The sequence below is a fragment of the Anthonomus grandis genome, chromosome 19 (genome assembly GCF_022605725.1).
Source record: "Anthonomus grandis grandis chromosome 19, icAntGran1.3, whole genome shotgun sequence".
In the NCBI taxonomy this organism is placed as follows: domain Eukaryota; kingdom Metazoa; phylum Arthropoda; class Insecta; order Coleoptera; family Curculionidae; genus Anthonomus; species Anthonomus grandis.
This window is the reverse complement of record NC_065564.1, coordinates 4,170,018-4,194,667: the sequence shown is the minus strand read 5'-3', so window position 1 is coordinate 4,194,667 and position 24,650 is coordinate 4,170,018. Positions and strand designations below refer to the sequence as shown.

Below are 24,650 nucleotides of genomic sequence, written 5' to 3'. Positions count from 1 at the left end.
AATTGTCGTAAAAGATTTTCTTAATATCTTTGGTGGCTGCAAAGATATACGAAAAAATATTCTTTAAAGTCAAAATGGTTAATATATCAGATTGTTTGCTACATTGGCAAAAACCTGCAATAAGGGTAATTAAATGAGGGAGCAAGAAATAAAACACACACAAAACTAACAGAAAAACAAAACAATTACTTTTACTCGATATTAAAGACGCTCTTTTTAGACTTTACCTCTTCCTTCTCCCCAAAATGTTCGGCAGTTCTTTTTCTAATTTCCTCAACTCCCTCCTCGGTGGTGGCCCACTCGAGCACCAATCTTCTGCCGTACAAATGGGTGCTTTGGCTTAAAGCCTCAAAGGCAGACTGAAAAACAAGAAAATAACAAAAAAAAATGCAAAAAAACTCCAGAAAAATCGTACTTTTGCATCGGTAGGAGACACATAATCGACGAAAGCGAACCCCCGATGACTTTCCGCGCCGGGGGTGAGTTTCTTCGGGAGCCTTAAGGCCTTAATCTCCCCGAAAGTGCTGAAAAGCTCAAAGACCTCCTTGCGGTTGGCTTGGAAGGGCACGTTTCGCACCAGGAGCTTAGATCCGGTCTGTTTGGTGACTTTAGCGGTTTTCCTTGCGGTGGAACTCGCTACGACGTCGTTCCTGCAATTGGCGCATAAAGAAAAAAACTCTTAATGACAGTTTCCCGGGAAAACTTCTTACTTCAAAGTTCTCTCGGAGCGTTTGATTTCCAAAGATTTTCCGTCCAGTTGGCTTTGCTGGAGAGTTTTCAGGGCCGTATCGGCGCTCTTTTTGAGGTAATATTGCACGAACCCGTAGCCCATGCTCAACTTAGCCCCCGGGTTGTTTTTGTCCTTTTTCGTGGCCACGTTCGCGTATTTTATTTTGCCGCAAGCACTAAAATGCTGACAACAAAAGCAATAATTTGAATTGTTCCTTTTTGGGTTAAGTATATAGGTACCTTTTTAAGACCCTCATCGGTGGTTTCAAAGTTTAAATTTTTAACGAACAGTGTGGAGTCCGGCTCTGGATCAAGCTCCTCCTCCTCTTCTTCTTCTTCTTCTATAGGTCCATTCGACTCAACTACAACATTTTCTGTCTTTTCTTTCTCAGGTAGCAAGGAATTTTCCGGTGCCCACTCTAAATACAGGGGCGTATTTTTAAATTTCGAATAGGCCAACTTGGCGAACGCCTTTCGGGCCTCGGAGGGCTCGATGAACTCCACGATGGCGGTTATGCCACTGGGGGGCATCAGCACCCGCCCCAAGTCGCCGAATTTCGCGAAAACGTCCCGGATTTCCTTGGGGTCGGTCCTGGACGGGAGGTTTTTCACCAGGATGACCGTTTTCGAACGCACCTTCGGAGCCTTAAATGCGGGATAAAGAGGAAGTCAATGATTTTTTTTTATTTTGGCGAGTTGTAGAAAATATACGGAGAATATTTCGGCATTTTAAAACGGGATTTACATATTTAGTTTTTCAAAATTCTACAGCTCAAATATTTAATGAAATTCTTCTGAAAAATCACCGTTTTTCGCCATAATATCCATCCTTTTATGAAAAACGTTTTTTTTTTTTGCAGAAAATAATTGTAATACATATAATAAACCAAAAATTTACATCTGGTGTCCCTTTAGCTTTTAGTGAAACTCCCATTAAAAAATCTTAATCAGCTGTGAAGTTATACCCAAAATTATGGGTAACTGCTTTTCACAAAAGCACAAATATGATCTTGAACGACAAAAGTGCCTCTAACTTCCAAAGCTTTTAATGTACAGGAACCGTTTATATATCAAATCATTCAGTAAAGATCCTCTAAGCTTCAAGTGAAACCCCTATTGAATAATCTTAACTAGTTTTTCAATTATCACTGAAAATGTATAGTTTTCATTTTTCCAGTTACATTTTAATCAAAATTACTCTAATTTAGTAAATCATTGAGCAATCTCGGCGTTTTGCATGTCAAATCCGTCATCAGACATTCCTTTTTATTGACGTAAAAGAATTTCAAAAATATCTTAAGGCGCTCTGAAGTTATTCGCAAAAGTGTGGGTCAATGTTCTCAATGAAGCTCAAATATGATGACTGTCCAATCTTGGAGGACAAAAATCGTTCTAGCTTCCAAAGTTTTAAGGCTACAAGAACCGTTTATATATCAAATCGTTCAGTAAAAATCCCTTCAGGTTTTAATGAAACTCCCATTAAAATATCTTAATCAGCTGTGAAGTTATACCCAAAAATGTAGGTAACTGTTTTTCTCAAAAGCCCAAATATGATGACTGCCCTATCCTGACAGACAAAAGTGCCTCTAACTTCTAAAGTTTTTAATGTACAAGAACCGTTTATATATCAAATCGTTCAGTAAAGATCCCTTAAGCTTTTAGTAAAACTTCCATTAAAATATCTTAATCAGTTGTAAAGTTATAAACCCCTATTAAATAATCTTAACTAGTTTTTCAATTATCACTGAAAATGTATAGTATTTATTTTTCCAGTTACATTTTAATCAAAATTACTCTAATTTAAAAAATCATTGAGCAATCTTGACGTTTCGTATGTCAAATCGGTCATCAGACATTCCTTTTTATTGACGTAAAAGAATTTCAAAAATATCTTAAGCCGCTCTGAAGTTATTCGCAAAAGTGTGGGTCAATGTTCTTTTCAAAAGCTCAAATATGATGACTGTCCAATCTTGGAGGACAAAAATCCTTCTCGCTTCCAAGGTTTTTAGGCTACAAGAACCGTTTATATACCAAATCGTTCAGTAAGGATCCCTTTAGCTTTTAGTAAAACTTCCATTAAAATATCTTAATCAGTTGTAAAGTTATACCCAAAAGTGTAGGTAACTGTTTTTCTCAAAAGCCCAAATGTGATGACTGCCCTATCTTGAAGGACAAAAGTGCCTCTAACTTCCAAAGTTTTTAATGCACAAGAACCGTTTGTATACCAAATCGTTCATTAAAGATCCCTTAAACTTGGGGTAAAACCCCTATTAAATAATCTTAACTAGTTTTTTAATTATCACTGAAAATGTATAGTTTTCATTTTGCCAGTTATATTTTAACCAAAATTGCTCTAATTTAGTAAATCATTGAGCAATCTCGGCGTTTTGTATGTCAAATCCATCATCAGACATTCCTTTTTAGTGATGTAAAAGATTTTCAAAAATATCTTAAGCGGCTGTGAAGTTATTCGCAAAAGTGTGGGTCAATGTTCTTTTCAAAAGTTCAAATATGATGACTGTTCAATTTTGGAGGACAAAAATCCTTCTAGCTTCCAAAGTTTTTAGGCTACAAGAACCGTTTATATATTAAATCGTTCAGTAAAAATCCATTTAGCTTTTGGTGAAACTCCCATTGAAATATCTTAATCAGTTGTGAAAATATACCCAAAAGTGTAGGTAACTGTTTTTCTCAAAAGCCCAAATATGATGACTGCCCTATACTGACAGACAAAAGTGCCTCTAACTTCCAAAGTTTTTAATTTACAAGAACCGTTTATATACCAAAACGTTCAGTAAAGATCCCTTAAGCTTGAGGTGAAACCCCTATTAAAATATCTTAAATAGTTTTTCAATTATCACTGAAAATGTATAGTCTTCATTTTGCAAGTTACATTTTAACCAAAATTGCTCTAATTTAGTAAATCATTGAGCAATCTCGGCGTTTTGTATGTCAAATCCATCATCAGGCATTCCTTTTTATTGATGTAAAAGAATTTCAAAAATATCTTAAGCGGCTATGAAGTTATTCCCAAAGGTGTGGGTCAATGTTCTTTTCAAAAGCTCAAATATGATGACTGTACAATCTTGGAAGACAAAAATCCTTCTAGCTTCCAAAGTTTTTAGGCTACAAGAACCGTTTATATATTAAATCGTTAAGTAAAAATCCATTTAGCTTTTGGTGAAACTCCCATTGAAATATCTTAATCAGTTGTGAAGTTATACCCAAAAGTGTAGGTAACTGTTTTTCTCAAAAGCCCAAATATGATGACTGCCCTATCCTGACAGACAAAAGTGCCTCTAACTTCCAAAGTTTTTAATGCACAAGAACCGTTTATATACCAAAACGTTCAGTAAAGATCCCTTAAGCTTGAGGTGAAACCCCTATTAAAATATCTTAAATAGTTTTTCAATTATCACTGAAAATGTATAGTCTTCATTTTGCAAGTTACATTTTAACCAAAATTGCTCTAATTCAGTAAATCATTGAGCAATCTCGGCGTTTCGTATGTCAAATCCATCATCACACATTTCTTTTTATTGATGTAAAAGAATTTCAAAAATATTTTAAGCCGCTCTGAAGTTATTCGCAAAAGTGTGCTTAATAAACTTATTGCTTGAATTTTAAATGAAAAAAATGCGAACAATGTCTACTTACCCCTTATAATTTGTTAACAAACCTAAAAACGTTGAATCAAACTATTCATTTTCTCAGTGTGAGACCTTGGATGAGAAAAAACCTTGTTGCTCCTAAAGTTTTGACGCTATAAAAATCGTTTATACCTCAAAACTTTCACAAGAAAACCCCCTAAGTTTAAGTGAAAACTTCATAAAATTACCTGAAAAAGCTTTAAAAATATTCCAAAAACCAAGTGCCCTCAAGAAAAATCACTTTAACCGCGCAAATCCTGAAGCAATCCCAACGTTTCGCACCTCAAACTCATCCTCAGACAATGCCCTTTAATCCCATTACACTTACCAAATTAAAAACGTCCACCTGAACCCCGTTTTCTTCCAAATACTGCCTGGTTTGCGTGACCAGCTGGGTTTCCCCGATGGCCAACCGGACTGCGGCGCTGCCTTTTCCGTCCGGTCCCACCACCGCCGACTTGTCGACGTCAAAGTTGTCGGCAATGACTTCCGCCACTGCGTCGTGACCTAAAAACAGGGCGTTCCAGTTGTGCGCAGATCCGGCTTGGGTTTTTTGTTGCGTCAACTTTTTCTGTTTGAAATTTTGCGGATTTTTTGACTCCTCGTCTTCTTTTAAGTCTTTCGCTTTGCCGGGTAACAGGTGCATCATTCTGCCGTGTAAAACGGATCCGTCCAGGTCCGCGTACGCTTTAACGGCATGCTCGGGCATCACGAACGTTACGACCCCGAATCCTTTTGGTTTTCTTGAGGCGGAGTCGATCGGGAGGTTAATTTCCGCGATGGGGCCTAAACGAGGCGAGTTTTGAAGCAGATTTCCGCCACACCCATTTGAATTTCCTTACCGTACTTGGAAAACAATTCTTCCACCTCCTTTTCTGTGGTAGTATAGGCCAAGTTCCTTAAGAATATCTTTCCGGACTCAGCGATATCTTCCTCGTTCTTCAGTGCCTCCTCTTGGCTCTTCCATTTGCCCTTTTTAGGGTCTTTGGGCTCTTCTTCTTGCTTCTGACCCTTCACCTCATAGGGGGTCACCTGAATCTGTTTACCTTCTGAAATTTTTCAGGAATTTGCAACTCTCATTCAAAAAAATGTGTTATTTACTAATTAATAAATCACTTGTTGCCCTTCAGACTTTATTTCCAATAAACATAGACATATAAAAAAGATTCACTTACTGATAAAGCTCTTGTCCTTTGCCACGGCCTTCTTAAAGGCTTTTTCTGTCTTATAACCCACAAAAGCAATCCCTCGGATGTCCCTAGGGATCCTAATGCTAAATGGGGTGTTTGGCCTAAAAAACTCCTTAATATCCTTCTTTTTCACCTTATAAGGCAAATCTTTGAGCTAAAATATAAATGCTACATTTAATATTAAAATATTCAAATTTATTACCTTTAAATGAAATAATTTAACTTTTTCCTTGGGCTTTTTCTCCATTTTTTGCCTCGGTTTCCTCTCCACCAGAGCCACTTCACTATTTTTCACCCCCTGCATCAACATCTTCATATAATCAAGATCAGACAGGGGCTCTTGGGGGGTCTTTGCCCCCTCGTCCTCCTTCTGCTGAGGCTTATCATGTTCTTTTTGCAATTTAATTAAGTTTTCTCTAAGTTTTTCCAGTTTTTCTCCCTTGCCATGGGCCTGCATGAACTCTTTGAACATCGGATCGTCTTTGTACTTTTCCAGGATCTCTAGGGCCTCATCTTTCTTTACTTTGGGCTCAGTTTCCTTCTTAATCTTTTCCTTTTTAGGTTTATTCTTTTTTTGGAAAGCTGAGCTGTCCGGGGCATATTTGCTCCAGGCTTTTGGCTTAGCGGAGTCCCCCAATAAAGCACACTTTTCCACACTTATTTTACTTGTGTTAATGAATGTATTGTTAAGGTTTTGTACGGCTTTGTCTGCATCCTCTTCGTTCTGGTACCCCACAAAGCTAAACCTCCTAAAAGTGCCTTCTTTAGTGTATTTTAGTTGTACATCAGTGATTGTGCCATAGTTGCAAAAAAGCTCCCTTAACTTATCTTCTGTGACCTAATTAAAGAGGGTTTTTACGTATATCGGTTGGGCCTAAAAGACTTTATAAGTACTTACAGTTTTCGGAAGGTTTTTCACGATTAAACGGGACATTTTCCCACTTTTCCTCTAACTTACATCGGTTTGTTTACAAACAAAGAAGTGAGGTTAGGTCGTCCACGTGCCTCGCCTGACGTTTAAAGGTTCCTGCTAAACGGCAGAGATAGAGCCACCTGAAAGAAATGTTTCTAGATTACAAAAGGCGCCAAATTTGAATTTTAAGTTATTGGTTTTCAGTGTTGATCGCAAAAGTGCTTAAGGAATAAAACACTGGGGCTTAATATAGGGGCTAAATAGACATTAGATGACGTTCTACAAAGTAGTTTTTAAACACATTTCAGCCCTCTAGAGGCTTAAAAAAAATCATGTTTCTGGTACATCTGGCTAACGAGGGCCCCATTGCGCACCGTCACCCCAACTTTTCGGCCCCACATCACTCGGGCAGCGTCAAAGTGGCGCAACTTTTCCCTCAGTAGCGCACCAACGTTGCGTCCATCAACTCTCTATCGAAGAACGACGCTCACGAGAAAATAACGCGACTGAATCTCTCGTAATTTTCGAAATTTTTACGCGCGAAAAGAACATGAGACACTTTTCGGTCTGGTTCTTTTAGTGGGGACACGTTTTATTATGGTTTTTTGACTTTTTATGGGAATAGGACCATGGGCGCGATCGTTTTAAGGATTGTTTTTGTTGGAATTTTCGTTAAAGGTAAGACAAGTTTGAACATTTTTAAAAATCACAACCTGTAACAAAAAACAAATTAAAATTACAGACTGGAGTCTTTTCTATTAAAGCTCCTCAATCCATTTTTTTATACCTCAAAACAGTTTTTGAGTTATAGCGTCATTTCTCTCTACTGCATTGGCCCAATAATCAAATTTTACTACTACTGTGCTCTCTCCTTTTACGACTTATAAAACTATCTAAAAAAATTCTAATTGTTTAGGGTGCGTACCGTAGAAAAGGATGCACGGTACAGTTGTTGTCATGGTTGGCGATTTGATGGTCATGGGCGGAGGTACCCATAATACCATAAGAATCATTTTTATTAGGGTCTTATCCCCAGACCCAATAGCTCTGGTTCTATTTTAGCCACGCCTATGGAATATTACTTTTAATTGAAAGAAGAATACAATAATTGTATTTATAATATTCCATTCTGAAATAGGTTGCCTGGAATAAAATGAAATATGACTGAATGATATGTTCCTATTTTATTCCATACTTTTTATGTAATATTTATTTTAAATTTATAGATATATTTCAGATTTTTTATGCCATTTTTTATACACTTTATATAGGCTTCTAGAGCTAATTTGATCCCTTCCAGGCGTTTTAAATGACTTCAAATGACTAAAAGACATAAAGAATAACAGCAAAACCTGGTAAGAAAAAAACAACTCCTAATGCCTGGAATAAGATTCAAAATTATTCCAAAATCCTGGAATACATGTAAAACATGACAAGTTACTGACGATGCCTTTACCTTATTTATTTTACACTTGAAAATGCCAAATAAACCCGACTTGATTTAATTTTTTCATGAATTCCGAAGCCCCTGTACAAGCCACTCCAGGTCTGACGGTCTATAAATACCCACAAAAGCCATCATCGACGACCTCTTAAGGTTCAAGACCATCTTCAAGATGTTATTTTTGAACATCTGTACATACGGACGTAAGAGGGATCCAGATAGACTTCCGTTCGGTAAATCCATTTAAATTAGCGATTAACTATAGAAACTTTCCACCCCTTTCACCCCGCACGTTCGGAGGTGGAATCTGGAAACGATAAATGGAATTCGGGTTTGTTGGGCCGACCCTTTGTCGCACCGATTGTCCGGCTTAGTATCGCTTTTAATTCAATTATTATTGAGTCATTGACGGGGGTTTATTGGGGGATTTGTCTTTTGGGTATCAGCAGTGGTGATTATAGAAGGGTTTAGGCCCACTGTTGACGGTTTTAGGAAGATTTCAGACGAAAGTCCTTTTATGGAATTATTAATATCCTACAGTTTTTAACAAACACACGCCTAGTTTCATTACTTTTTAATTAAATAATATTGAACGTGTACTAACTGAATTATTAAACCTTTATCGGTAAATATTGCAGGATTTAATGGCCGTTCCGAGTAATAACCGAAAATAAATCGGGATTTATTAAAACCAATTAGTTGGCTCGTGTCTGTGGTGCATACTTCCGGCCATTATCCTTATAAGAAGTAAATTTTTATTCTTCATTTTTTTTTTGAATTCAGTGGCGCATCAAATTGCTCAGTGACTCGTGCCACATTTTTAAGGAACTACGCCACTGTCATAGAAGAGGCTTTTCACCCAAGTACCCATAAACCGTGACATAATATTAATTTCATGATGGCTTTCCCTAGCCTACATTGGAATATGTTTGGCATATGTAAAGAATATTCCGACTTCCCGTTTGTCTAACGCCCTATTTCCCGTGCGACACTTGTTGAAACGTATTTTTGAACATTTTCCCCATTAATCGAGCTCGAAGTTTGATTAAATCCGGCGCAGTAATTTCGCTTTTTCAGTCCTTTTTCGCGTTAGTAATTAAAATTTACATTTCGGGCGGTTCCCTTTATTAGTGCAAATTCAAAGCTTGCAAGTTTCCTACTGTGGAAATTGAGCGGCTCTCTAAAATGTCAATTTGTTTGTTATTAATGAGAGCGGTCCGATTTCGCCCTTTAAAAATTTGGAAGCTTCAAAGATATACAACGTATATATATATAAGGGTAGTTTTTACAGTGGGCCAGTAAATTGATTTTTTGATCTATGATTCTAGGATTTATTTCAACAAGCTGAGATGATTTTTTTCTAGTAAAAGGTTTAGAGGGTTGGCTTTAGAAATAGGGTCACAAGAAAACATATGTGATCTTCAAGATTTTACGAATTTAGGTGTGTGGTGCTGAGGTATTTAAATTTATCTATAAAAAGGGGAAAAAAGGGCTATATCTAAAAAAGGGTAATTTTTACAAGTATGGTCCCAGGGAATTATTTTTGATCCTGGTGATTTTACGAATTTAGGTGTTTGTTTCAATCATATTGAACAATTAGTTGCTGAGATAATTAAATTTTACTTAAAAAAAGTGGGGTTTATGACACCCCTATCTCCCAAACAGAGTTTCTTTAACAAAGGGGATGTTTTATATTTAATTGTTATATTAATAAACGATTCACATATGTACAGAGTGGCCGTTTTATTAGGGGCCTATACCTTTTCTCAGAATCTACAGGGTGATTTTCGTTTTAAGAGAATTTTACAATTATTAAAATTTTATCAACACAGGGTGTTCAAGTGCTGCACCGACTTTAACAACAGAATTTTAAATGGCACACCCCGTATATTTTTATATTTTTAGGTTCCTTGGGAGAAATAAAGGTAACTTTCATATTAAGACCTACCTATCCGAATTTTGTGTAGTTTAGACAGAAATTTAGGTTTTGTATTTTTTTTTTTAGCAAATTTATGTCCTCGGCATACATTGTTTTGTAATGCTGGTAATTAAGACTTTTTAATAAAATTCCTACCATGACTTACTACTAAAAAGAAGACTACCTACTATTGATCGACGGTGTCCGGGCATTTTAAATTTATTCAGGGTATCTCAGGTAACAAGATATATTTTTAAACTTTCAACTCGCAATATTTCAGTTTTTTTAAATATAGTATTTTTAAAAAAAGCAAGAAAAGCTATTCATCGATATATATATGTGTCCTATACCAAAATCTAATTGTTGAGAAAATATTTAATATTTTATTGCAGTGATATAATTTGAACTCTCTACAATAATATCGCTCTTTGAACAAATTTTGCTAATTTAGTATTTCACTGTAGTAAACTGTGAAATAACAGTGGTTAATGTCCGCGCTTGTTGTATCCATAGCTACAGAATAATGCCACTTCTGTGAAATAAATTTTTTATAATTGTAACAAATAACAGCCTTAAAAAACAGCAACTTAAGTAATTTTTCAACGTGTTCTCCATTTTAAATAATATATGTAGTATAAACAACTTCTAAAGGTTGTATAGTATTGGATACAAAATCTGTTTGATTTAAGTAGGCTACAGCCTCTCTAATACTTCTTTGCACTTAATTTACGGTAGTAAGCCTTTGCTTGTTTACAGTGTCTTTTAATATTCCCCACAGGAAGAAATCTAACGGAGTAAGATCTGGACTTTGGGCTCGCCAAGGGATTATTCCATTTTGCCCCGTCCAACGTATTTTAACTTATTTCATTTTCTATTAGCGGTTGTATTTATATCAGTTGTATATATAATCTTTGCCATATCTAAATATCTTCATTAAAGAAAATTGATCCTATAATTTTTAAGCGATAAATTCCCCACCACACCTTTACGGATAGTCTTCCCTGCTTTTTCGTGTAATGCGTATTTTTCCTATTTAAAATTAGTGTTGATGTGTAAAAAATTGACTCATCAGTCACCTTACTTTCACTTTATTCTTATTATAAACATTGAGGCCTTGATCTGCCTAATGGGATTGTATCTCTTATCCTGGCAAGATAATTAAATTACCGATAGTAATTTTTTCTCCTTACAATTGGGATCATAGGTTTTCATTACATTATTTTTTTGGTTTAATTATAGTTTCCAAGTATTTTCTGTTTCATATGGTTAAGTCACTTTTGTTACAAATTTTGTATTTATTAAAAGGCTTGTGTGAAAACTACTACTAGACAGGAAGATACATTTTAAAATAGAACGATTTAAGATCGAAAAATTCTACCACGCTATTTCCGATTGGCTAGGCAAAAACAGAATTTCAAATGCTATTTCTCGTGTCTCAATTATTCATTGGCTCCTCGAGACGTCGCCAGTAAAGCCATAATAACCATGGGACGACCGTGGCACTACCCCATTAAAATTTAAAATTTAATTTCCTTCCCGCCCGATTATTTCGCCATTCGAAATATGCTAATTTTTAAGCAAAAAAATAAATACATAAATAAATATCGATTCGAGCCGAGGGCGAGATTATTTTAATTTTAACGGCACAAAAGGGACGTTATCGGACGTATAAGGGAGGGCAGAAGAAGAAGGATTCCGCTCGTCTGTGTAAACCACTTCAAACAATCTTTTCTGGGAAAAATTGAGAGTTTAAAACTTTATACTGGAGATGATGGGATCTTTTTGTTCGGATGAGATGAAGCCCCGCCGCGTCGTATTAAGGCCGACTCCTTTTTTCGCAGTTCTAAAAGGGGACTCTTTTGATTAGAAATCGTTTTGTCGACCTAAAGTACTCACGATTTCCCTTCAAATTTACGTGTATTACAACCTCAGGCGCCCCTAAAACTACTACCATTTATTAAATAAGCCCATAAAATTATTCCAGACAACGCCCCAACCGAATCCAAACATCCAGATATGTTTTATTGTTTCACAAAACACCTCCCTGCTCCTCATAATAATAATTTAAATTTCATGATTTATTTAGTGTTAAACTTGCTTTTTTTGCGGTTGATTTATAAACTTGGGGTTGCCCAGCAACGTTTTTATGAATCAAGTCTAGGTATTTTTTTTTATTAAAAAAGAAAGGGTAGTTGGCATTTTTTTTTTGCTTTTTGGGCAAACCTATTTGGAAAATTTGAACATTTTTAAAATAAAATTGTTTTTTTTTTGCTGTGTACTGCTCATAAAAAGCTCGTCAAAAAATTATTATGGTAAAGTTCTTTATTTTCTATAGGAACGATCGAAAAAAAAATAAAGTGTGATTCCCATAACACAATATGCATTTCAGAAATCGAAAAGAAACATTTTTTTATAAGCAATTTGTTATTAAAAGAGAAAAATAATTTTTATAAAAAATTGCCCAGAATTATAAGAACCATTGTCAGAATAAGAAATTTTAGTTGTATTTCTTATACAGTGGGAGAAAATCATGAAAAATCCCTAATTCAAGAACCCAATTTTTCGGAATTCTAAAGCGGGAATCCTATGATTAGAAATCGTTTTGTAGAAATCCTATATACTCACAATTAAAAACTCCTGTACTACAACCTCTGGCACCCTCAAAACTACTTCCATTTATTAAATAAATCCATAAAATTATTCCAGACAACTAAATCCACGCATCCAAATATATTTTATTGTTTCACAAAACACTTCCCTGCTCCTATTAGTAATATTCATTTAAATTTCATGATTTATTTAGCCTTTTCTGGCATAATAATTAATGGCAATATCCAGGGATATATGGAAAAAAAAACAAAGAAATATATAGTCCCTTGCAATGGCTCCCCCGGGGTTGTGGGGGGCAAAAACAGCCTCCCGCCCTCCTTATATAACGAAGATTAATTCTCTGGACACGCCGGGATATAATTAAATTTTGACACACCCGGACTCCGGAATAAGAGCTAATGAATTAAAGTTGGAGCGTGTATATATATATATATATATATATATATATATATATATATATATATATATATGGCATAAAATATATGGCAAAAAATCCGGAGAGATTTACTTCTTTGGCCCACGGAAACCCGATTTAATAATAAAACCGGATTAGAGCGTTAAGTACACGCGGTTTTCAAACAATAATCCGACCCCCAATTGGCATTTTCGATGCCGTAATTTATTTTCAAAAATAATCTGTGTCGATTTATTATTACTGGCTTTCCATTAATTAAGCCCAAAATTTATTGTGAAATATCGGTTTTAGCCAAATGTTACGATCTACGGGATGTCCCTTTAACAATTTTATTAAATATGCGACTTCAAAAATCGAATTCATGCCTTAAAGTGTAGCAGGGAGATATAAATTGGATATACATGACTTTTTTAATTATAAAACTTAAAAGTGCTTTACATATTTTTTCCAAAAACGAACAGGAAAGAAGTTATTCCTATTTTTTTGATTTTTGGCAAAACTGGCTGGGACATTTTAAAATCTTGAAAAGTGGTCAAAAAAATCCCATAAAAAGGCAGTCAAAAAACTCTAATTAGAAAATCCTCTATCTTTAATAGGAAAGCTAGAAAAAAATAAAAGGTGTATTTCTCATAAGAACGCATGCATTTCAGAAATCGAAAGGGGTGTACCCATGATTTCTTCTTAAAAATCACTTTTAATTTTTTCACAGGAAGCCTGTTGATCTGAGAGAAAAATTATTTAAACAAAAGTTGTTCAGAATTATAAGGACTATTGTTGAAAAAAGAAATTTTTTGTATTTCCAATACAGTGGGAGAAAATCATAAAAAATCCCTAATTCAAAAAAGTCAGTTTTCGCAAAACGTATTGATATCTAAATTTTTTTAATATTTGCAATAAATGTCTTTTTTAATTCTAAAACTAAAAGTGCTTTACATTTTTTTTCCAATAACGAACAGCAAATAAGTTATTTCTATTTTTTTAATTTTTGGCCGAAACTGGCAGGGAAATTTCAAAATTTTGAAAAGTGGTCAAATAAAAATTTTTTTTTCACTATATATTGCTCATAAAAAGGCAGTCAAAAAACTCTAATTAGAAAATCCTCTATCTTTAATAGGAAAGCTAGAAAAAAATAAAAGGTGAATTTCTCATAAGAACGCATGCATTTCAGAAATCGAAAGGGGTGTACCCATGATTTCTTCTTAAAAATCACTTTTAATTTTTTCACAGGAAGTCTGTTGATCTGAGAGAAAAATTATTTAAACAAAAGTTGTTCAGAATTATAAGGACTATTGTTCAAAAAAGAAATTTTAGTTGTATTTCCAATACAGTGGGAGAAAATCATAAAAAATCCCTAATTCAAAAAAGTCAGTTTTCGCAAAACGTATTGATATCTAAATTTTTTTAATATTTGCAATAAATGCCTTTTTTAATTCTAAAACTAAAAGTACTTTACATATTTTTTCCAAAAACGAACAGGAAAGAAGTTATTTCTATTTTTTTGATTTTTGGCCGAAACTGGCTGGGAAATTTCAAAATTTTGAAAAGTGGTCAAATAAAAATTTTTTTTTTCACTATATATTGCTCATAAAAAGGCAGTCAAAAAACTCTAATTAGAAAATCCTCTATCTTTAATAGGAAAGCTAGAAAAAAATAAAAGGTGAATTTCTCATAAGAACGCATGCATTTCAGAAATCGAAAGGGGTGTACCCATGATTTCTTCTTAAAAATCACTTTTAATTTTTTCACAGGAAGTCTGTTGATCTGAGAGAAAAATTATTTAAACAAAAGTTGTTCAGAATTATAAGGACTATTGTTGAAAAAAGAAATTTTAGTTGTATTTCCAATACAGTGGGAGAAAATCATAAAAAATCTTTAATTCAAAAGAGTCAGTTTTCTCAAAACGTATTAAAATATAATTTTTTTTAATATTTGCAATAAATGCCTTTTTTAATTCTAAAACTAAAAGTGCTTCACATTTTTTTTCCAAAAACGAACAGGAAAGAAGTTATTTCTATTTTTTGAATTTTTGGCCGAAACTGGCTGGGAAACTTAAAAATTTTGAAAAGTGGTCAAATAAAATTTTTTTTTCGCTATATATTGCTCATAAAAAGGCAGTCAAAAAACTCTTATTAGAAAATCCTCTATCTTTAATAGGAAAGCTAGAAAAAAATAAAACGTGTATTTGTCATAAGAACGCATGCATTTCAGAAATCTTAATTTTTTTGCAGAAAGTCTGTTAATCTGAGAAAATTTTTTTCTAATAATAATTGTTCAGAATTTAAAGGACTATTGCTGGAAAAAGAAATTTTAATTCAAAAAAGTAAGTTTTCTTAAAACGTATTGAAATTTAATTTTTTTAAAATATTTTCTATAAATGCCTTTTTTAATTCATGCCTTAAAGTGTAACAGGGAGAGAAGAAGGGTTTTCCTCCTCACTTTCACCCAATGAGGCGCCTAATACCGACAATTAATTGTTAGCGAGAGTGAAATTGTCTACTATAGTAGTATGTAATTGTGCGGCTACATACCTCGAATAACTACATTAATTACCAAAACCATTGTCTTCGAACGCTGATGTTCCAATATGGGTGACGTGACGCTGACGTCGGCGTAACAGCCCTCCCCTTCCCAAAAGGAAAATTTATCACCCCCATTATAAATTAAACAGCTCCTCCTCTACATTTATGCATTAACAAGTTTAAAATTCCATTCGAATGCTAATTTTTAATCCTAATCTTAATTGGAGCTATTCGGATTAGCGCTCGTTCGTTATGGTTAGTTTGAATGCGTTTTTCCAAAGCAAATTAACCCCTCGGCAAAGGGGTGGCTTATAAAGAAGAAACCTTTATTCATTTTGTGCTTTTTTTTTTAAGACTATAACACCCCCATAACAAGAAAATTCCCTTATCTCAACACGTAGTTCCGTTTTCTAGTCTGTCGTCCCGTCCGGTCCCAGGGGGGCCCTTTACGGACGTGTCTGAGGGCCCCAAACGTTAACTGAAAATTGTTATGCCAATCCTTTCAATAAGACAATCCGCCCGGGGCGGCAGTTTAAAATAAATAAGAAAAAAATAACACCGCTTCACCCTTTCTCCTCACCACTCGCCGGGCAATCTCTCAACGTCTCAATTTCTAATCCCTTAGGGCGGCAACCCTTAATTACGACCTATCGGCCGTAGTTAGCCCTCCTCGGTCACTATCGGGCGACAGCAGAAGCCAAAAACTTGCAAGTTGGTCAACTTCAATTAACTTTTGGGACCCTCGGTGCCCTTTAACCAACTAGAGAGAGATTGACCATCGAATATTATTGAAGGAAGGGATGTTTTAAGGGATCATCACCAGACGATTTAAGGGGCGTTTGTTAAGTTTACAGAGAACGTTTTTATACGAGGAATTCTTGGCACTTTTTGAACTTATTTGATTGGCCACGCATAATTTGATTGTTGTACAATTTCTGAAATAGATTCTCGTGTAAATTATTAAACAATTATACTGGAACCAATCTGTGTATGGCCAAAGAATGACGTACCACAACGCAATTTTAAAATACTGAATTTTATATAAAAATGTACAAAATCTAAAGAAAAAAAAATCTTAATAATTAAACAAAATCTTAGTAATGAGTCTGTGGCCACGTATAAGTTGATTGATGTACAATTTCCAAATGTGATCTACAAATTATTTAAAAATTGTACTGAACGAACCTGAGTAGGGCCAAAGGCTTACATACAATTCCAAAGCAGATTCTTGTAAAAAATAATTTAAAAATTGTACTGGAATCTTATGAGTATCCTCAGGCCAGGAATGTGTTTCGTGTACAATCGTTAAACTAAATCACAGGACCAATTGCAGATCAAATCGACCATTTCTGAAAAAAAAGTTACGGATTTCCGTTCCAAAAAAAAAATCACGAAGGGTGTAACATAAGATTCCCTATAATCCGTCCGTAGGGCGGATGCCAAACGGGGATCGTCTCAGTAATAGAGAATGGAAATGCAGACTAGCGGGTCAATAAAAAGCCCTTGTGCGACAAGTACAAATCGGCAGAAAATCTGTTTCCGCACGGTGATTATTTCGATTCTTGGCTAAATCTCCGCAAACGGGATATAAAGGCTTAAGAGCGTTAAGAAAATGGGTTCTAGTGGAGGGGGGACACGAAATGGGTAAGAGAGACCGACTTAATCTGATAAGAAGAGGACGAAGGGAAAAAAGCGCCCCGCGATCATTAATAATGGCGAACGTCGTGTCCGATTAAGTAACGGGAGTAACATTTATTTTTTATTTATATTACGAGTAAAATAACAGCCATAAAACAGAACCATGAATGAGTAACTTTCCGGGTAGCGTCGTCGGTTGCGGCCTTTCTGGCGCTCAAGTAATCGTCCTCATCGTCGGGTTCCTTGTTCGAGCACAGTTTTATCGCGTCCACCTCCTGCTTGTTCTGATCGTTGAACTTCTTCAGGAGCCCTTCGGAGCACTTATCAAACCATGCAGGCATCTCTTTGATCTTCTTTTCCGCCTCTAAAATGAAACCGAACATCACCAGCATATTGTTTCTCTAATTGACGTTTCACTTTTACCTTCGCGAGCGTAATTCTTGGCGAATCCCATCAGTTCGTTAGTCAGATCGTCCACTTTCTTCTTGAGCAACACCGCCTGAGTTCGAACCGCGTCTGATTCGCTGGGTTCGGTTTTCTTGTATAAAGTTTCCAACTCTTTCATGTGTTGGTCGTTTAGTTTCGAAAGCGAATCCTTGCGGGAGTCTTCGTATTTGCCGTCGCAACTCTATTCCTTCATCAAGTTTTTTTCGATGCACTGATGCACGTCTGTGGAAATTTTTAGCGATACCGCCGAGATGTCTTTTATGTGGGCGCTAATGCAGGTCAGATCGGGGTTTTCTACAATTTAGGTTTTCGGTTTCTTATGGGTGATTTAAAAACTTTTTTTTTAAATTAGGTTAAATGAAGAAGAAAGGAGTGGTTGGCATTTTTTTTGGTTTTTGCACAAAGCTGGTTGGAAAATTTGAAAATTTTTAAAATCAAATAATTTTTTTCCTATGTACTGCTCATAAAAAGCCAGTCAAATATCTATTATGGTAAAATCCTCTATCTTCAATAGAAAAGCCAAAAAAAAAATTAAGATCCCATAAGAACACATCATGCACCCATGATTTTTCCTTAAAAATCATTTTTATTTGTTTTATAGGAAGTTTGTTCATATTTTTTAATTTACTTTTAACGGTCAGATAGTACTTTTAACAGTTCCAGTCTGTAGTTTCCAGTTTAATTTATTCCAGGCAGTTGAGGATTTTTTAACTTAATTTCCAAGTACCTGGAAGAAATTAAACATTTCACCTAATTTCCAGGCATTTGGGACATTTTTTAATTCACTATTAATGGCCAGGAAGAGTTTAGAAGTTACGATACCCTAGTTCTCTATTTTTTCTTCAAGCAATGGTACATTTGAATTTATTCCAGGCAGTTAAGGATTTTTTAAATTTAGTTTCCAAGTGCCTGGAAGAAATTACACTTTTCACCCAATTTACAGGCATTTGATGAAATTTTTAAATCACTTTTACCATCCAGAAAGAGTTTAGAAATTACGATATTCTAGTTCCCTATTTTTGTTTTAAGTAATGGTACTTTTCAATTTATTCCTGGCACTTGAAGATTTTTTTAACTTAATTTCCAAGTACCTGGAATAAATTAAACATTTTCACCCAATTTCCAGACATTTGAGGACATTTTTTAATTCACTATTAACGGTCAGGGAGAGTTTAGAAGTTACGATACCCTAGTTCTCTATTTTTTATGCAAGCAATGGTGCTTTTGAATTTATTCCAGGCAGATGAAGATTTTTTAAATTTAATTTCTTACTGCCTGAAAGAAATTAAAAATTTCACCTAAATTCTAGGCATCTGAGGACATTTTTAAATTTTCTTTTAACGGTCAGGAAGAATTTAGATGTTACGACACCCTAGGTCCCTATTTTTTGTATAAGCAATGGCATATTTGAATTCATTTTAGGCAGGTGAGGATTTTTTAAATTTATTCTCCAACTGCCTGGAATAAATAACACATTTCACCTAATCTCCAGGCATTTGAGGATATTTTTAATTCACTTTTAATGATCATAAAGAGTTTAGAAGTTACGATACCCTAGTTTACCATTTTTTGTTCAAGCAATGGTACTGTTCTGTTCTTGTCGTCACCTCAATTTCACTTTATTGATTAGTTTAATACTTAGTTTGATTTAGTTTAGTTCTATAAGTTATATTCTTAAGTACATTCAAAGTATCGCTTCTTGCTGTTAATATTTTTTTGTTTTACATAATGAATGTTGAGATTTGCCTTATTTCCTCGCCTCTCCCTATAATATTTCCTTACTTGTTATTCTTTACTTTTACTACAAACCTAGTACATACCCAAATAATACGTCACACGCAAGTACCGAGAATTGATTAGAACCCTTTTCTAATCAATGGCACCCAATTAAACAGGTACTTTTGAATTTATTCCAGGCAGTTGAGGAATTCTTAAATGAAATTTTCAAGCACCTGGAAGCAATTACACTTTTTACCCAATTTACAGGCATTTCAGGATATCTTCAATTCACTTTTACTGCCCAGAAAGAGTTTAGAAGCTACGATGCCCTAGTTTTCTATTTTTTATTCAAGCAGTGGTACATTTGAATTTATCCCTGGCAGTTGAGGATTTTTTAACTTAACTTCCAAGTGCCTGGAAGAAATTAAATATTTCACCCAATTTCCAGGCATCTGAGGACATTTTTAAATTTTCTTTTAATGGTCAGGAAGAATTTAGATGTTATGACACCCTAGTTCCCTATTTTTTGTATAAGCAATGGCATATTTAAATTCATTCCAGGTAGGTGAAGATTTTTTTAATTTAATCTCCAATTGCCTAGAAGATATGCAATAATTCACACAATTTACAGGCATTCGAGGACATTTTTAAATTCACTTTTAACGGCCAGAAAGAGTTTAGAAGTTACGATACCCTAGTTCTCTATTTTTTAGTTAAGCAATGGTGCATTCAAATTTATTCCAGGCAGCTGGAGATTTTTTTAACTTAATTTCCAACTGCCTGGAAGAAATTAAACATTTCACCCAATTTACGGGCATTTGAGGACATTTTTTAATTCACTATTAACGGCCGGGGAGAGTTTAAAAGTTACGATACCCTAGTTCTCTATTTTTTATTCAAGCAATGGTACTTTTCAATTTATTCCTGGCAGCTGGAGATTTTTTTAACTTAATTTCCAAGTGCCTGGAAGAAATTAAATATTTCACCCAATTTCCAGGCATTTGAGGACATTTTTTAATTCACTATTAACGGCTAGAAAGAGTTTAGAAGTTACGATACCCTAATTTTCTATTTTTTCTTCAAGCAATGGTACTTTTCAATTTATTCCTGGCAGCTGAAGATTTTTTTAACTTAATTTACAAGTGCCTTGAAAAATTACAATTTTTACCCAATTTCCAGGCATTCGTGGACAATTTTTAATTCACTATTAACGGCCAGGGAGAGCTTAGAAGTTACGATACTCTAGTTTTCCATTTTATTCAAGCAATGGTACATTTGAATTTATTCCAGGCAGTTGAGGATTTTTTTCATTTAATCTCCAACTGCCTGGAAGCATTTTTATTTGCATTTTTGGCCAAAACTGACTGAAAAATCCGAAATTTTTGAAAAATTCTCCGAATGAAAAATTTTTTTTTGCTGCGCATATTGCTTACAAAAATCCAGTTAAGAAACTCTTATTACAAAGTTCTCTACGTCCCATAGGAACCTCCAGAAAAAATAAAAACCAAAAAAGGATCATTTTTACGTTACTTGCCACCACTGCCTTTGACAAAATTATCAATTTTTCCAAAAAAATAAGTGAACAAAAGCAACCAAGCCACCGTCAAGCTTATAAATCCACCCTTAACGTCCGATCCGCGCCCTCTTACCGCTTTTCTTGTACTTTTCCACCTCTTGGAACACCCACTCGCCATTCTCCTCCAAGTCGGCCCTAAACTTGTCCATCACCACCGGGATCTTCTTCTTCGCCTCCGCTTTTTCCACCTCCATTCGCTTTTTCGCCTCCTCGTTCCCCTTGTCGAACAACTCGAGGAAGTACTTCTTTCTCTGTTCCAGATTCATGCCGAACTCCTTTTCCAACATTTGACCGGGCGTGAGCGTATCCACTTCCCTCGGCACCACATTGTGGCAACGGCAAATCGTTACGAGCAACCACGAGCACAAGATGAATCGCGACGACATTTCTTCCATTAATTTTACACGACATTAACGGGGGCTGTCATGTGTGAGGAGGTTATTGTTTACCTATTCCACTGTCTGTCAACTATTTCTGCTAGTGACGTTTTTTTTTGATGCAAGCAAATCGACCCCCTGAAGCGGGCAAATTCTGGATAGATCGCAATCTTATCGTGTGCCGTATTCAATTTCGCTATCGTGTATGGCTGAGTCGAAAGGGCGGCGTCTGTTCTCTAACCGCTAATTTCGAAAGCGCTGATGTACGCTACACGCTATTTTGCTTTATTTGCGGGGGGGCGGTAAGGAGAGGTGCGCGGGGAGAGGAGAGTTTTTGAAAAACACATTCGGACGAGTTTATTAAAAAAAAAATTGAAATTCCCGTCAAAGGCAGATTTTAATAAATATTCCGGAGCGATTAACGTCCCTGGTAGTAGAGGAAATTATTTTTATATATTTGTTTTTTTTTTTAAATGGGAAAATTCGGATTGAATATTAGTGCGCCTCGGGCGGTTTTAAAGCGCTAAAACGTATTTCGCAAATGGATATTTTTAAATTTTATTTAATCCAAATAAAACTGGCGCAATTTAAAATAAAAATGAATCGAGTCCAATTAGGTTACACACGATTTAGGCATATCCGGACATTTCTTTTAGGCCTGCTTCATCGAAATCCCTCACAAAAAATCTGGAATTTTCAGAAATTTCATACATAACGGAGTTTCTATTTTGCCATTATGACATACAAAATATAAGCGAACGGTATCGAATTAAGTGCCACATCGGTGCGTCACGAATGCAATTTCAATTTCGAGCACGTAAGGACCAAACCGGATTATCTGCCCATATAATATCACCCGGAAAGTTTTATTAACCCCCGGGACGCTATTTGTTCCTCCCAACGAAATTTTAAATTTAAATTTCCCTCCCCGGAAGTTTTCTGATGGGGCAGGGAAGTTTTGGAAATTAACTCCCGAAGAAGTTGTTCGCAGTTTTTTAAAGTAATTTATTCATAATTTTGGATGTTTAAATTGGGATTTGCAAGGGATACAGTGATTATCATTTAGTTATTTATTTTATATGCGAAAATTTTAACCAAATCGTTATAGCGTTACGGCTGCGTAATAGTCATTCAAAAACAGTAGAAAATACTTGCTTGTTAAGATAAATTGTGCCTAATTATTATACCTACACACACACGCGCCTGTTGAGATTTCCAGGCAGATCCCGGATAAGCCAGAAGCGCTGGATTAAATGGAATTATTATATTCTCGAAAAGTTTACGTCTACGCCAGATGGTGGCATCGTCATCTCAACTTCTGGATTTTAGTGCTTTCCAGATAGATCTGCCTTGCCCCCCTTCTTGACAATTAAATTGAATTTGATAAATTATTTTTTGATGATCTCAAATAAAATATTCTTTTATTCCATCGATATCCAAAAGCGATTAATAAAAGTCCCTCGAAGGGAAAAGCGGCAGGTGTTCCTGGATATTTAACGCTTCCTCGACTTTTTTGTATGTATCCGTTTCCCTGCCATCCTTAAGGAGATTTCCTTATGTTCGGAGGACTTTGAAGTTTTATCGACGCTCTCTGGATAAGCCGGGAAAAAAGGTGCCGAATGTCTGGATAAGCTTTAAGTCCGGAGCTTTATTCCTAATAATTTCCTTTTTGCGTATCCTAATATTTCTATTACCTTTTTTGCCCGGGGTAAAAGTTTCACGACGGCAAATCCGGAAAGTTTTTAATAAAACTTCGCGTTATTTTCCGGACCGGTTTCCGTGTCCGGATAATCCACTCCGGTCTCGATTAATTCGAAAATGACTGGATAATAAAAAAGTTTTTTGCCGATTTGGCCCGATGTAAGTACGAAATGAAACTGCGGCCGTATTGTTTTCGGAAAAGCGAAAACTTTCCATGCACGAGCGGAGTCTTTTTCCAGGCATTTGAAGGTGCATTTTTCGTTTTTCCAGGCAGTTTTTTGTAAGTTATTGTTTTCTCCCAGGCATTTCATATGAAAATTGTTGTTTCTGAATTTTAAGTTAATTTCTGGCTAAAGTGGCTTAGATAGTCAGGAAGGGTTGTATTTGATAAGGGTTTGGTGAAAAAATTACTTAGATCGGTGCATTGGTTAATTATGAATTAAAAGAATGCGGAAAATTTGGGAAAATCGGGGACGGATTTTAAAAATAATCCACGTGTTATCACTACCCATTAAAAACCTGGAAAAGTGAAGGTATTTCTCTATCCTAAATCGCTGGGACCCATGGATGAAATATTTAGAAAAACGCAAATTTTTCAGCGAAAAATGCGACAAAAAGCGCGTTTTTTTTCCCTCGTTTTAATTACGCGTCAGACAGGACGAAAACAAATTTAGAGAAAAAAAAAGAAACGGAAACAAACGGCATTATTTTCCTCGTTCCGTTTTATGTTTGTTGTCCCAGTTAATATTTTCAGCATTCCAAGGGCGCCGGGGCGAATGAATAAAAAGAACCAAGAGAGAGAGAAAAAAAAACGTTAATTATGAAATACACGTGTCAGTTAAAGTACCATAAATTTCATTGCACCGCGGGCAGCTCTTTCTTTCTCGCTCTCACTTCAAACGCAACATATTCCCGGAAAATTCGATATTTCCAGACAAAGAATAATCAAATTACGCCGCACGTCGAAACACCAAAACACAATCGTCGATATTAACTTAATGGAGAGTACTGGGAAAATCAGATTTGTCCTTTTGATCCGTTTGCCGAATTTCCATTACGAAGTGGGGATTTTTGCGCGTATATCGCGCACAATTAAATCAAATTTTACAACGAGATTATGCGCATGCAGGCATTAGTTCAAGACGACGAAATCTCAGGATTTACACTCGCTTCCCCTTTAATAATTTATGTGATGTTTGCATCCCTAATTGTGTTTAACCTGCTCGCCTTTGCTCTCACCAGCGAGATAAAATCTACTCTAGTTTCCGGACAAATTGCTCGGAAATGGACTTTTTTAGCGCTCTCGCTACTGAAGAGGGTAGTTTTTAATAAGTTTTTCCTGGGAAATTCCGTGTAACCCTAGCGTAAGCCATTCAGGATAAATATTTTATGCTTTCGTGCAAGCATTTGAACGATTTGGCCCCGTATGTCCGAACAACAATTAACGCAAATTCGATGGATTTTTTGCAAACGATTCGACTTCTCAATGGCACTTTTCGAATGGATTTCAAAGGAAAATTGGCCTCATACTACGTGTTTCGGCAACCGAACCGCGGGGATAATGTGGCGGAGTTTGCATTTTTCGAATATATATCGCAAGCCGTATTTCGGATTCAGGCCCGTAATCCTAAATGTCTGAAAATGTCTGATTTACGTGCCTCGAATAAAATTCACTCGTTTTTCTTTCCAGTTGCTTGGCTGATTTAAGAAGTTTCGCTGTGTTGCTGAATTTTCCTTCCCCCCCAACATACTGTCGCTCGATTTTATTACGTTAATTTCCACCACATCCAAATCGATCCGAGGC

General features: G+C 35.5%; 3 protein-coding genes across 5 annotated transcripts in view; 1 reads left to right on the top strand and 2 right to left on the bottom strand.

The window, feature by feature from the left end:
* Positions 1-166: 166 nt before the first annotated feature.
* LOC126747277 (probable RNA-binding protein 19) overlaps positions 167-24,650 on the bottom strand; it is a 91,514-nt gene continuing 67,030 nt past the window's right edge. For both annotated transcript variants that reach the window (XM_050455805.1, XM_050455806.1), the window contains 9 exons: positions 6,468-6,622; positions 5,772-6,407; positions 5,555-5,723; positions 5,222-5,428; positions 4,708-5,165; positions 970-1,374; positions 711-913; positions 416-650; positions 167-359 (listed from right to left, as the gene is read on the bottom strand). In XM_050455805.1, coding sequence (XP_050311762.1) covers positions 192-359; positions 416-650; positions 711-913; positions 970-1,374; positions 4,708-5,165; positions 5,222-5,428; positions 5,555-5,723; positions 5,772-6,407; positions 6,468-6,503 — 2,517 coding nt within the window. In that variant the 5' untranslated portion in view covers positions 6,504-6,622 and the 3' untranslated portion in view covers positions 167-191. The remainder of the gene's footprint in view (positions 360-415; positions 651-710; positions 914-969; positions 1,375-4,707; positions 5,166-5,221; positions 5,429-5,554; positions 5,724-5,771; positions 6,408-6,467; positions 6,623-24,650) is intronic.
* LOC126747279 (irregular chiasm C-roughest protein) overlaps positions 6,910-24,650 on the top strand; it is a 111,898-nt gene continuing 94,157 nt past the window's right edge. For both annotated transcript variants that reach the window (XM_050455807.1, XM_050455808.1), the window contains exon 1: positions 6,910-7,160. In XM_050455807.1, coding sequence (XP_050311764.1) covers positions 7,112-7,160 — 49 coding nt within the window. In that variant the 5' untranslated portion in view covers positions 6,910-7,111. The remainder of the gene's footprint in view (positions 7,161-24,650) is intronic.
* Positions 17,135-21,225, bottom strand: LOC126747281 (uncharacterized). The gene is made up of 3 exons (XM_050455810.1): positions 20,842-21,225; positions 17,450-17,767; positions 17,135-17,390 (listed from the first exon to the last, which is right to left on the bottom strand). The coding sequence occupies exons 1-2, from the start codon at positions 21,161-21,163 to the stop codon at positions 17,655-17,657; spliced, it is 435 nt and encodes a 144-aa protein (XP_050311767.1). The 5' UTR covers positions 21,164-21,225; the 3' UTR covers positions 17,135-17,390; positions 17,450-17,654.

What these genes read in the sequence shown, in the direction of transcription:
- LOC126747281 (XM_050455810.1), bottom strand. Translation starts at nt 21,163, where the DNA reads ATGGAAGAAATGTCGTCGCGATTCATCTTGTGCTCGTGGTTGCTCGTA. An exon ending in GGAAAAGTACAAGAAAAGCG is followed by an intron (nt 17,768 to 20,841) that starts GTAAGAGGGCGC and finishes CCTAAATTGTAG; the next exon opens with AAAACCCCGATCTGACCTGC.